General features: G+C 35.2%; 1 protein-coding gene across 1 annotated transcript in view; it reads left to right on the forward strand.

The window, feature by feature from the left end:
• The window catches only part of LOC107044974 (polycomb protein suz12-B), a 25868-nt gene continuing 10769 nt past the window's right edge, over positions 1-15099 (forward strand). The window contains exons 1-4 of the mRNA XM_015267057.2: positions 1-226; positions 13855-13901; positions 14471-14654; positions 14755-15042. Coding sequence (XP_015122543.1) covers positions 127-226; positions 13855-13901; positions 14471-14654; positions 14755-15042 — 619 coding nt within the window. The 5' untranslated portion in view covers positions 1-126. The remainder of the gene's footprint in view (positions 227-13854; positions 13902-14470; positions 14655-14754; positions 15043-15099) is intronic.

Consider the following 15099-nt stretch of genomic DNA (forward strand, 5'->3'; position numbering starts at 1 on the left):
TTTTCGCGCGGAGTGGGTGTAATCGCGATTTGTTTCCTAACGTGTTTGCTAAATGAGACATTTATTTTTCTATAAGCGATTGAATAACTTAGTGGTGGTAACAAGAGACTGGTGAATTAAGTTAAAATGCCGCCGAAGAAGCGGGAGAAGGAATTGGAGAGTCAAAAACCACCGAGAATGGATCAAATTCAGGCGGACCACGAGCTCTTCCTTCAAGCCTTTGAAAGTGAGTGCTCCAAAATGCATTTCGACTCGCAACCCTTGTCTCTAGTTCTACATTACTCCTTCAATCTTAGAATACAGTCTTTTTGGGGGATTGCAGGGGAAAAAGAGACATTGCTCCAAAATAATTCTCAGTTGTCAATGATAATGAACATAACCCCAATCTACATGGAGTAACTTTCAAGCGCTGTCGCGCGCGTCGGGTCACTTACCTCCCACCTCTTTTTTCCCACTCAATGTGATCGGACACCTGTCATTAATTTACAATCAATTTTCCATTCTGTTAGACGAAAAACAAACTATTTTTGGGTTGAATTCCACCGCTTTTGGTCTTTATTTTCGTGGTTTTGCATTCGCGCCAAAATCGATGGGTTCTCTGGGTGGATTCACTGAGGAGGACACTTCATTTCGCGATATATTACCTCGATAGGTAGATTGTAACAAAGAAAACGTTGAATTTTATCCTGCTACATGGGAACTTAACTTTTTTATCGAATACATACTTTGATATCGTTTTATTTGTCATCAACTCTATTAAATTTCGTTGAATGTTGAAGGTGAAATGATTGACTGACGTGTTCTCTAAATTATGACAAAGAGAAGTTTTTCTTTTGTTCTGTGTAAAAAATGAACCTTCGTACGAAATTAATGACTTCGTTACATTTTGTTATCTTCGATTCGCTTTAAAATTGAGGAAATTTTTCTTGGCATGGAGGATAATATTATTAGGTAGATTGAGTACTTCTTCGTATCCAATTACTAACGTTTTTTGTTTCCGAATGGAGGCATTGTAATTGCTGAAATTTAAGTTTTTGATTTTTTGTGTTATATCGACCCATTATGATCCGAAAAGTCCGAACATGCAATTTTTAGACCGTGTCCGTACGTATGTGTGCATGTATGTATGTTCAATTTGCATGTATGTTTGTTCAATATTTTTGAGCCCTATCGATCGCCAGTGATTAAAATTTAATTCATGGATTATTTTTTTTATTTTTGAATTTTTTCGAGAATCAGTTGTCCCACGATAGCTAAAAGAAATTCTCTGAATTGATTGAATGATGGCTTAATAAAATTATGTGGATGTCCCTTTCACCGAGTTCGAAGATGAAGGCGATAGCAATAATCGTTATGTCATTTGAAAATTTGCAAAAATTTTGTATTTTTTGAAAATCAGAATTCCGGGGATGTCTTTGAATATCATGCTTCAAATGAATTGAATCATAGCTTAAAATGTTGGTTTCAAGGCCATTAGACGAAGTTAAAAGATGATTACGATAGCTATATTGGTTGATTTGATTTTTATGATGATTGTTGGAAATTTCGAATTTTTCATGAACTTCCCTGAAAGTGAGTTTTTTCATGGTTTCTTCAAATGTGATGTTTCAAATTCATTCAAGTGTGTGTAAAGGAAATTTTGCTATTAACATTTTATCGAAGGGCTGAGGGGAAAGATAGAACCGTAAAAAAGACAATCGGTTGTATGCCCGGTGGCCTGGCGTAGTGGTTAAGGCCGTTGCCTCACAACGGATAGGTTCCAGGTTCGATTCCTGGCCGGGTAGAATGGTGAGATCTAACCATTTTTAAAGTCTTGATCAATCGCCATATAGTCTCATCAGACTCGAAGCGATATAAAATAAGCATAAAAAAAAAAAAACTGTTGTATAGAAGAAAGAAATAGTAAAAATAATGATGATGATAACATTTAATTAAGTTGAAAATCTGACAAAATCAGTTGAAAAGAAATCTTATGCAATTTAATAAAATGAAATGAGCACTGAATCATACATGATAGAAGGAAATAATGTGCAAAATAACCATTCGGAAGCATATTGCTAATTTATCAACTGTAATACCCCAAGACCCTCAAGTTTTCCTGCATATCAACGATTGGGATCAGTTTTGCAGATTAAAATCCCGAGCGCATAGCGCGAAGGATTTTACTGCAAAACTGATCCCTCTCGTTGCTATGCAACAAAACATCCGGGAAATATCCGATGAATTTTGAAGATCGAGGGGTATTCAGAAGACAATTTCTTCAATTCTGATTTTGGCCGATCAGGGTGGGGCATTCGGGGTTACGGGACATATTTCACAAAAATGTGAGGAATATCTGCCAAATTCGTAGAAAACAATTGACAGGCTACAGGAAAATTATCACTTGTAATACCACAAGAGCTTCAAAATTATTGGGTATTTTCCGATAGGTTCGTTGCAAACAAACGAAGGAGTCAAGTCTTCCAGGTTCCTGAAAAACTTGACGACTTCGTTTGTATGCAGGGAACCTTGAGGAAAATGCCCGATTAATTTTGAAGCTCGTGTGGTATTCGGGGGATTATTTTTCCAATCCAAATGTCGGGCAATATAATTGGACCATGGGACGAAACTCACAATTGAGAAACGAAAATTGTATAATTAACACACAACGACACGATTGAATTCAATCTGTCAGTTTGACGAGGGGTTAATTCGACTGCATGATGTTTTCTTTTTTATATAGCAACTACCAGAGAAAATTATCAAAAAATTATCACTTGAAAACCCTGTAGCTTGTACCACGTGATGTCGAATGGGCCAATTATATTGCCCGATATTTAGGTTGGAAAAATAATCACTAGTAATACCACGAGACCCCCAAAATTATCGGATATTTCCCGATTGTTTTGTTGCGTAGCAACGAGAGGGAGAAGTTTTGCAGATTAAAAGATTTTTCTGCAAAGCTTATGCCGATCGTTGATACGCAGGAAAACATGAGGAAAATGTTCGATTAATTTTGTAGGTCGAGTGGTATTCGACGGATTATTTTTGGTAATCGGATCCTTTCCAAACCGACTCATTTTGACTTTCTTCATGACTTTCTTTCACTCCACAGGATAATATTTGACAGTTATTTGGTTAGAGAAACAATTGCAAAGCTAGAGGGAAATTATCAAACGCTAGGGGAAAATAACCGCTGTAATTTTAATTGGGAAGTACTCCATGTTATTGAATACTGAACTCTGATTGGCCTAGGGAAGGCCAGATCCGATTACCAAAAATAATCCGTGTGAAATGTGTCACGTGACCCCGAATACTCTGATTGGGCAAAATCAGAATTGAGGAAATTGTCAGCAACAATAACGATACTATATGCAAAACAAAAGCAATCTCCCACTTGTTTAGTTCGGTAGAGGAGTAGTAAAACGTGAAAGAATGAGTCGATTTCCCATGCCCAGTTAAAGATAAAATTACTTTGAGAATGAGTATTGGGGAAAGTAGGGGACGGTGGGGTAAAATAGACTAGACACTTTTGACTTTTTAAAAAATATTAAAAACTCGGAAACAGATTTATCAATTGAGATCAGCTTAGGCTCATTACAAAGGGGGAGAATTGTTCTTTTCATTGATAAATAACTTCCATTTTATGAACAATTCAGCCCGTCATTAACATCTCAAAAAAGTCAAATGTGTCCATTTTACCCCACCTTCCTCTACCGAGAGATATATTTTATAGGAAATTTTTGTAGCTACAAAAAAGATCCCTTGATATTGTCCATTTTTACATTCCGCTCAGAGAACAATCCAGTAGCGAAGCGGTAAACCGGGTTAAGTTGATTTTGGATTTTGATCAGTCTTTGATGAATATCTCAGAATCTAAGATAAATAGCAAAATTTTTCTCATGACCGTTTTTGTAGAGCCAACTGAGAGTTATAAAAAAGGTTATGACAAAAATTTTTCTATCTCTTTTAGATTCCGAGATATTCGTCACAAACTGGCCTTTAATCAAAATCGACTTAACCCAGTTTACCGCTTCCCTACTGAATCCATTATTAACTGCAGCACGTCTCTAATTACTTATAACAAATTTTCTTTGTTACCAAAACATCAGCAGAGATTTTTACTTGTGACAACAAAACTTTCAACCATTAGAATGAAGTTTAGGTATAACAGAAAAAATTTCATTTGTAAGCAAGAATTTCTCTGATTATATAAGTCAACTCGTGTTTTGATTACAATGAAGTTTGTTTGTGGAACAAAACGACATATGATAAAAAAATATTTATTCGTAGCAAGAATTTTTTTTGTACGATTTGCCATTTTGATACGGAATTACTCCTATAATCAATTGAAGATTGCATTTCCGCGAATTGTACAATTGTCTCGATAAACAAGTGGACAATTGCATTTTTTTATGTGAGGTATTCCATGCCAAATGAATCAACGGCTGACCCTCACCCTTTTGGAAGTTGATTTCGATTTTTTCTGCGGTTGGGGGGCTAGAAAAACTATCTCTCAATTTTTTCGGCAGCCCATTTCCGAGATATGATTTTTGCTCTGTTTCCTCGTTTTTGTCAACAACTCGGGTTCTATTCAGCCGATTTTTATTTATGACGGTTTAAAATTTTCCATTTTCTACCGTCTACAAAAAGATTTTCGGTAATTTTCAGGCGAATTTAAGCAACAAGTATTTTGAGGCGTCGTACAAGTTAGGTTTCGTCCTGGACTAGTTTTATTTTCAATGCTTCTTCTCGAAATTCCGCGAATTCGGTCAAAAAACCCCAAAACTACTTCGATTATTCATTTATAATCAAAGCCAAGTAGCGCTATTTTGGGGTATTTTGACCAGATTCGTGGAATTTCGAGAAGAAAAAATTGAGAATAAAATAAATTTAGGACGAAACCCAACTTGTATGCCGCCTCAAAATACTTGTTTTGATTACAAGAGTTACTGAAAAAAGACGAGAAAAATAAAACATGACATAATTTTGAAAATTCAAGTATTTCAACTTTTTTAAAATTCGATATTATGAGCACCTACACGGAGAGAAATGTTCAGTAAAAATTACGGAACTCACAATTCGCTCACCTATTACGGAATCGACTCAGACAATTTAAGTGCCAGAATCGTAATTTTTCACAGGAGATTCAGGTAAAAATTACGGGACGTTCTGGAAAAATTCCGTGACATGTCCCTAAAATTTTCTACAACCACATTTCGCTCTGGAATTACGGAAAAGATACGTAATTTTTATTGAATATTTCTTTCCGTGTAGGGGTTGAGAAAAATGACTCAAACTATTCTTACAGATGATAGAAAATCGAAAATTTTGACGTGTCATAAATAAAAATCGGATGAATAGAACTGGAGTTATTGAGAAAAAAAACGAAAGAACTAAAAAAAAAATTATATCTCTGAAATGGGTTGTTGAAAAATCTGAAAAAATGAGTTTTTCTAGTGCCTCAATCGTACAAAAAATCGAAATCAATTTTCAAGAGGGTGAGGGTTACACTCGTTTGACATAAAATACCTCATATGTAAGTATAGTTATTGTTGCTAATAAATTAGCAATTCGCTTCCTCTTTTTTAAAATCTTATTTCGCTATTCTACTCTTCTATTTTTTCATGTTATAGGATTATCATCAATGGAAATGCCATCAAAATTTTCGGTAATATTTCGTTGTCAAATAATTTTACATTCAGACCCCATCAAGGTTCGAATTGGTTTTCAGTCCGGGTTTAATCAAGGTTTAATCAGTGCATAGCCGGCATTTAATCAAGGTTTATTGAGGATTTAGCCAGAGTTTAACCCAGGTTTTGTCAAAACTCAATCGGGGCCATGAATCATTATGAATGAGTACTCAACATAATAGACTAGATACCTGAGTTTAATACAGACAGAGATTTTTTTTATATAAAAGCTCTTGCCGGTATTGTGCAAGTTGATAAGCAATAATGCTATTCTCACCATTTTTCAATTTGATTAAGAAGGCATTGAAATATGTTTTTCAGGCCCTGATTTAATTGCTATTCATGATGATTCTTTCAGTAATCATGAAGAAACTGATTTTCTCTTTCAAATCACGTAAACAATCTGCCGTAACTCAATAATGAATTGTGCGACTCCCCATCATATTCTGATAGAATCAACAGGGTATTGTTATCAATTTTTTGAGCGATGACTAATTCCATTTTCATTTTAATTGTCATTGATGACAATTTTTTGAGTGATAGTTGAAAAATCTATTTTTAGAAAAATATCATTTTTTTCGTATGAACAATGGAATTTTAAACTACGCAAGCGATATCAATGTTGTTTTCTTTAAAAATATCCCTCTCGACATTCTCTGCCTCGATCAATTTAAACATGTAAACAACGTATTGGTGACGAAAAAAAATATTAAAATATCACTCAATGACATGCTCACTCTCATCCACGTATGTAAAAATTCAATAGAAAAACTTACCGAATTCACTAGAAAATTCTATTGGAATTTTCTAGAAATTCTATTGGGATTCTATTAAAGTTCTAGGCAATTCTCGTTAAAATTCTATTTGTTTCTTAGACTGATTCTGTGAGATATTTGATAGCAAAGAGTCAATAGATTTAGATTTTTCTACATGAACATTCTCTCGGAATTTTTTCTATAAGAATACTTGGGCATGAATTTTCAGTTTTTTTCATTCGGATCCTGGAATTCAAAACGAAACGTTTTTGCTATACTATTGATCGAATTCAAACAGAAAAACATACACACATAGTAAACAATCCAGACATAGTTGACTTTCGACTCTGAGTCCACACAAAACGGTATGAAAATAAGTCCACGCCGTTTTTCGGGGTAAATATACGGAGTTAATTCATTCCGGCATGAAATACAGCGAGTGGAATGGAAATTGACACTGCCATGGTGCCAAAATGAACATACTGATCAACACAGTTCAGTGTGAAAAGTAAAAATTGACTCCGTACCAAAATTTAACTCCGGGCGAGAGAGTTAATTTTAACACCGGAATATTTAATCCCTCGCACCAGAGACAGTAATGCCGAATTTTTTTTACTGTGTATTGACTTTTACCTATCAAATATCTAATAGAATCTGCGCAAGAAAAAAAAATAGAATTTTAACGAGAATTCTCTAGAATTTTAATAAAACCCCCATACAATTTCTAGAGAATTCCAATAGAATTTTCTGGCAAATTCGCTAAGGTTTTGTATTGAATTGTTTCATACGTGTATGCTCGCTGTACCCTGCTTGTTTTAGATTTTTGCTATACTATTGATCGAATTGGTGTGAAAAAATATACCGTTTTTGTGTTCATTATTTACAAATTATTTTAGGAAAGTCGTAATTAATATATTTCGTCATTAGGCCGAAAAAAACTTTTTTGGTGAATATGAGTTTGCAATTATATGAGCTAGAAAAGTTTTTTATGTCATTAGGCCCGATAAACCGCGATTCTAACCTCGCTTCGCTCGATTAGATCGCGGTTTTCGGGCCCAATGACAAAATATTGTATGCCACACAGCGATAAAAGTATTATGTGACGAATGTGATTATAATAAATGATAATAAATGATTATATAAAGCCACATTCGCCAGATAATACTTTTCTCGCCTAATAACATAATCTACTATTTCGGCCGTGTGACGAACAATATTTTTTGTCATAACGGCGGTAGGCAACGATTCAAACGCTGTCTTACGGCCGGAATGTCAAAATAGTATATTTCGTCACTAGGCCGAAAGAAACTTTTCTGGCGAATATGAGTTTGCAGCCCGAGCCGAAGGCGAGGGCTGCAATCATATGATCTAGAAAAGTTTTTTTTGGCCATATGATGAACAGTATTTTTTGTTATGACGGCCGTAGGCAGAGATTCACGGACGCGGAGCGGAGCGGAGCGTCCGTGAAGCGCTGCCTCACGGCCGGAATGACAAAAAGATTATTGTGGTCGTCTTAGGAGTCGATTTCGATAAAAATCTCGTTATCAAAACGAAATACTTGCACCGTTTCACCGCTTCGCTACTGAGGTTATTTTTTGACACATTTTTTGAAGAATTTTGGTGAAATATTTGTCTGTCTTGAAAATTAAGTACACTGGACTGTTTTTCAGTTATATCATTTTATTGGGCTTTTACACCGCTAATGAACAACAAAATAAGCTTCTTCACATTAATTATTAAATTTTGCACACATGGAATACATGGGTCCTCATTTTTTTCTGGACTCAGGCCTGTTTCTGGTCCTTGGTGGACTCTACGCTTACGTTTCGCTTCGAATATTAATATCAATATCATTCATCGATATGTAAGAATAGTACATTTCTTCATGAGGCCGAAAAAAAAACTTTTCCGGCGAATATGAGTTTGCAGCCTGAGCCGAAGGCGAGTTGTGCACCAAAAGAGGACAACAGGACATCCTAATCCCGCAGGTTTACCGCCCTCGGCTTCTCCTCTGGCGGCAATCCACACGCGGATTAGAATGCCCTGTTTTCCTCGTTTGGTGCACAATATACTATTTCTGGCGAGTGAGGGTTGCAGACTGAGGCGAAGCCGAGGAATGCAATCACGTAAGTCAGAAAAATTGTTTCCGACTGAGTGACAAACTAGTACATTTCGACACTAGGCCGTGAACAACTTTTCTGCCTCATATGATTATAGAACTCGCCTTCGGCTCGTCCTCATATTCGCCAGAATAGTATATTTCGTCACTAGGCCGAAAAAAACTTTTCTGGCGAATATGAGTATGCAGCCCGAGCCGAAGGCGAGGGCTGCAATCATATGAGCTAGAAAAGTTTTTCTTGGGCGTATGACGAACAGCATTTTTTGTTATGACGGCCGTAGGCAGAGATTCACGGACGTGGAGCGGAGCGTGCGTGAAACGCTGCCTCACGGCCGGAATGACAAAAAAGTTCCTCACGGCCGTGTATCGAACAGTATTTTTTGTCATTTGTCACTGAGTGACAAGAGCGATTTCTCGTAATTCCGGCCGTAAGGTAGCGATTTACGAACGCGTAGGGTTGCCATACTATTTTATTTACTCGTAAACGAAAAGTAAATAATAGTATATTTCGTTACGAGTGTGGAAAAGAGTTTTTCTCGCCTTCGGCTCGTACTATAAACCTCCCACGAGCCATAAAACACTTTTCCCACGAGTATCGAACGATATTTTTCATCACAATGTGTGGAAAAGGGACGTTTCGCGTGCCTAAAAAGTTACTTTTTCGCATAGCGTGATGAAAAAACTATTGTTCGACACATGTGAGACGGGAATTTTCAGCTCGTGTGATTGGCGCCACCTTCACGCTCGTAAAAATTCCGTCTCACTCGTTTCGAAATGTACTATTTCTTCACAATGTCTGTAAACGGTGTTTAACGGACACGAAATCAGTGCGATGAAAAATACAACTTATCAGAACTTTACGTTGCTATCGTCATCATTGTTCCATTCATTTCGGAATCAGAGAAATTTCATCGACAATCGAGAATAAAATATTTAACTAATTTATTTACCTTCAGTAAGGTATCAAGTACAAAGGAAAGTCTCATCATTTATTTTCACATGAGAACCTTCCAGTCGTTTTAAAAAGATTCAAGTACTTCGACAGTTTTCGTTGCGAAAATTCTCTTCAACATTTTGAATTAAACATCAAAACTTGCATTCAAGCACAACTTTAGGCAAACTTGTCCCATATTTTGTGATGATTTTGTCTAAAGTTTTTAAAGTCTGAATTCTATTTACCTATTCGAATCGTTGGACATGTAATCTACTTCATGCTATTAGTGAATATGGAAACCGTGTTTAATAAAAATTGGCAAATGATGCGTTTTCCATCGTAATGAATTCATTATTATACGTAGAAGGTTCCTAGAAATGGATTTCATGACTTTTAAAAATAAGATTTCTGGAAATTTAGACTATTCTCGTTTATTCGTAGAGCGGACATGTTTAAAAAATGCTGCTATGTTGCAAAATGTAGTTTCCATAGTGCTGATCATGTGATTTGTAAGTGTAAAATGTAATGATTGGAAATCTCCAAGTCAATTCCACTCCAATTTCAATTTTTGTTACATATTTTTAAATCTAATAGAATAACGAAATTTCTGTGGCACACTTTTTGTAACTCTCATTTCTTCGTATGAGAAGAAATTCCGTCGAATTCGAGGATATTCACTGAAAACTCAACCTCAAGCTGATTTATCTCTTTCTTTCTGACCAACTTACAACTCGAATAATTCGCTCAATTTCGTATTCAATTATTCTGTTCGTTCGAGTATCGATAGTATTTATCAATGCATTATTTGAGAAGGAGTCGAGCGATTTGTATTGTTTCACTCTCCTCCAGTTCTCGGAGCCAAAAGTCTAGAAGCTCGTCGTTTGAATTTATTCAGCTTAGTGAAAAAGAAAACATGTAAAATATTCGGGCAAAAATAGAATGTTAATATAACAATCCCTGTATTGGATCCTATTTTGAGAAAAATTCGCATCTCATTTGCAAAAAGTGGAAGTGCGATTTGTGTGAGAAAGTGCGGTTTCTTAGGATTTCCTAGGGATAATAAAAATATTACTGTTATTATTATTATTACATTACCTTACATTATTACATAATAACAAGTCGGTAAAATTTTTAATGTCCAATCCTCAATTTTTGGCATTTATTCTATTCATTCTATCAAAAGACAAGGATAGAAATCAAATTTAAAGGTATTCTTTCATTATTCAAAAAAATATATCGATTTTAAAACTTTCCGGAGACATTGAGAAAATAATTATTTTAGTTCTTCCCGCCCACTGCTTTTTGCATTTTCTGAATTTCTTCTCGCTGAAATATTGATATCACTCTAATACTTGAAGAAAAAAAGGGATTCGAAGTTCCCGCCTACGTAAAAGAAGATGAAAAATCTATTTTTAGTCGATTGTGACTTTATGATTATTTTTTCATTTCCTTTTCATAATAATATTTGGAATCCGACCATAAGAATGAGGAGTACGATATTCTTTTAACGTATGAAGAGAAAACTTGATTGAAAAATTTTTCAAGCATACATGGAGAGATCTTTCTATTACCCGAATGAGTTTTCGAACGACTTTTGTATTGTGTGTTTGTTTTGATAAAAAAAAAACGCTTTTCATTTATCTTTAACAGAATTCCTTTTCATTCAATGTTGTAACTTGCGAATTAAAGGAAAAATATATATATAATAGGAATAAGAATGCATAATATGGAAATCGAAAAAAATTCAGTGATTGAATCGTTAAAATTTAGGATTGGGTCACTAAAAATTCGTAAAAAAGTCATCTGATTTTATGACTCTTCACTCGTTAAATTTTAGATTGCCGTATATCCTTATAAAGTAAATCTTTTTTCGTTATTAGGCTCGCTTTGCTCGGTTAAATCGCGGTTCTCGGGCCCAATGCCGAAAAATACTGTTCGATACGCGGCCGTGAAGAACTTTTCTACCTCATATGATTACAGAACTTGCCTTCGGATCGTCCTGTAAACTCATATTCGCCGGAAAAGTTCCTCACGGCCTAGTGTCGAAATGTACTAATTTTGGTAGTGTTTATACTGTTAGAAAAAAATGAAATTTCATGAGTTGACTACTAATTTTCAGGACAGGGACACTGAATGCGATTTAGGGACAGGGACACGGAATGCGACCAGGAAAAAATAGGCCACACACTCAAAACTTGCTAAAACCCACCCAACTTAAAAATTTCTCTGGTTTATTTTTTCTTTCCCTTGGTCTATTTTTCCGGGATTTGAAAAAATCATAAAATTTCAGGTTTCACTGAAAATTCAGTAAAGTTCCAGAAATTTAAGCAGCATAGAGACGAGAATTCTTCAATTTATTTGAATTTCCAATCTAATATGAATATTCTGTTTCCAATTACATTGAATGTTCAGTGAAATCTGAATTTTCATTTTCTTCCCCTTAAATCGCATTCAGTGTCACTGTCCTGAAAATTCAAGAATTTACCGGAATTTTCTAATTTTCTATTCATTTTCAGAGAAATAATAAAACTGAAATTTACAGTTATCATTGATTTTTCCACGAAATTCTGAATTTTCTATGACGAAATTCCTTGAAATTTCAGGGGTAATTAAATTCGATAAAAAATTCCGAAAAGTGTACCGGAAATCAGACAAAAATTTTTAACAGTGTATGTACTGCGATATTCTTTTCCTGAGCGAGTGATATTCAAACTGATAACCCCAACACCTATTTTTACCCCAATAGTAAATCATGACGAATGGATGAGCCGGATGAAGGTATTATTTCATGCTTCTTTGATGCAGCAGATTTACTCTAGATGAATTCCCATTCTTGCGTTATCTCTGTGTATTTTCTTGAATTTCTTTTATTAAATTCGATCCTCAAGCGATTGTATTCGGAGAACGGAATCAGAGAGGTTTCGCCTGCTTGATCGTAACAAGGTTTGCCGTAGCAGGCATCTCGCAAATGCGAGCCAAAACGAGTCATCATCTCCCGTTCTGAATCACAGAAGGATCGTCGAGAGGAGCTTCGTCAGATCTTTTAAAACCTCGTGACGTCTTTACACTTGTAGAAGAAGATTCGAATTATTGCCATCTAGCGGCTGAGTTCATAACCCACCGAGTTTGAATTTTTCGTGCTCGTATTATCAAAGACGATAGTAAGGTGGTAGAATAGTTCAACTCAAATAAGGGGCGAGTGGGTCAAAATGGAATTTTAGCGATTATCAATAACGCAAGATATACAGAATCTTAAAAACTTTTTTAACAGAGGCCCTAGGAGATTGACAAAATCTGCAATAAAAAAATTACGATTAATCCTTGAGTGGTCGCACAATGGGGGAATCGCAGCGTTTTTTAGATTTTTTTTCATATGAAAATTCCGTAAGTGAAAAATTTAGAAAAATTTGTATTCCTATTCTCAACTAAATGGAACGTATTGACAATTTTTTTTCGATACTCGCATCAAACAATTATTAAAATCTTTATGAAAACTCAACTCGCAGAAAATCCGTGTTTCACCTCTAAATTTCAAAATTTTGTACCTAAGGAAATCGAATTCTAGGATTATCGGTAAACTCTTCTTCTTTAATATCCCCATTCCCTGTCGATTGAAGGCTCGAAATTACCCGTAAACTACAAATAAATGATTTTTTCCAACTTTTTTTTCTCACAAAATGGCCAAATACACGGGGCGGCGACCACTCAAGGGTTGAGATTTTCGATGTCCACTTGAAAAAATTCTGCTTTATCTATAGGAGCTCATAAAATATGGCAGAAGTTGAAAAAAGTTTCATTTACGTAGAAGCCCTGTGCGAAAAATTTTTCAACAATCATAAGAATCACTGAAACTGGAGATCCATCTTTTTATCGGATCATTTCCAGATTTTTATGCCCTGCTCGCTGCAAACATGACAAAAGCTCAACAATTGTTCCACATTTGAGTTTATAACACGTAATATAACATCTCCAAATTGTCAGATTAGAATATGGATATTTTTAATTGTTGTGAAAGTCGGGTGGTAATTCTGAAACGCTTCGTCACCCTGATGCAACACAGCTCTTGTTAAAAATCCAAGTCGATTTTTTTTCAAGAGGTATTTTACTGAGTGGATACATCGCCAGGAATGACCTCATAGAGCTCATCTTTTTATTTTTAATTACAGAAGAATTTCCCTATTTTAGTGGAATTTTCTCCTGATCTGTGAAATTATTCCATGTTTGCAGAAATCATATGGTTTCATCAGATGATGTTGAAAATATCTAAAAAATCTATTTTACAATCTCCTGATTTAAAATTATTTAATGATAAAATAATGCATTTGAACAATAACTTATCGAATGATTCTTTAATTTTATTCAATTTCATTACAGAACCGACACAGATCTACCGCTTCTTACGAACACGAAATCAAATCTCGGTAAGTCATCCTTATCAATTATTTTGTTTTCTCTGTGCATGATAAGAGATAAGACTAGTGCAGATTTTGTTATTGAAAACGTTGACCGAAATCTTCATTAAATAAATTGATAGAACATGATGACCTCTTGCGAAGAATTTATTTATTTTTCTAAATTCGATTCTGTTGACATTTGAACATGAGTGTTGTAAAATTGCATTTGAGATTTTGCAAGGTATGTATTATGTTTCTTTTATAATTCAGTTGGAAAGAGACGAAACGGAGTCGACATGCCCATTTTAATGTTTAATATTATGAAGTGAAATAGATTGTAATCTAGATGAGAGGTATTGATGATATCTCGTACTGACATCACTTATTTCAAAATGATACTTCACGTATCAAAAATTACTAAGTTATACTTTAATAGGGACCGTTGTTTTTTTAATGGAGAAAATTCCTTCAAAGAAAACTCTTTGATACTTTCCCTTGAAACTTATTCCAGTCGACCCGTCTCCCCTTTACTACTGAATTTTTCTGCATGAATCAATATAAATAAATAATTATCGAATGCTTTCTCCAATTTTCAGCCAATATTTCTTTACCGAAATTTATCCTACATGAAGCAACGCATGTCTCGGAGCCACAAGTCTCGTCGCGGCTTCAGGATCGACTCAATATTACAGAGGCTTGTGGAGAAAACCAGTCTCAGCCAAAATCCTGGCATTCGTGGCTTCATGACTCTCACTTTTTTAGGTTTTTACGATAAAAAAAGTGAGTTAATTATCATTAACTACTCCCTGAAACTTCAAATCCAACTCCAAAAATTTCTCCATTGAATTTCTTAATGAATAAAAAACAATGTTTCGTGCAGTGGAGGCACCACAGGATCCCGTCAAAGTGGAGACACTTTTGTTAAAAATTTGCCACAAGAAACGCAAGGACGTGAGTTCTCCAATAATGCAAGTGTCAGTGGGCACTAGCGAGGTTCCAATAAATCCATCTGAAAATCAACCACCACCAAAAGCACCAACGATCTCCATTCCTAATGAGTCTTTCACCTTGAACAATGGACACGTTGCTAAAACGTACATGCTACTTCTCAGAGTTTACTGCATGTCGAACAATGGCTGCCTTATGAATAACTGTGATTTGGATTCAGGTAAAAAAGTCAATTAATTCATTTGAAGAATGAGTGCACATACGAGAAATTTCATCG

The sequence above is a fragment of the Diachasma alloeum genome, unplaced genomic scaffold (assembly GCF_001412515.2).
Source record: "Diachasma alloeum isolate Michigan unplaced genomic scaffold, Dall2.0 Dall_scaffold_00856, whole genome shotgun sequence".
Taxonomy (NCBI): Eukaryota; Metazoa; Arthropoda; class Insecta; order Hymenoptera; family Braconidae; genus Diachasma; species Diachasma alloeum.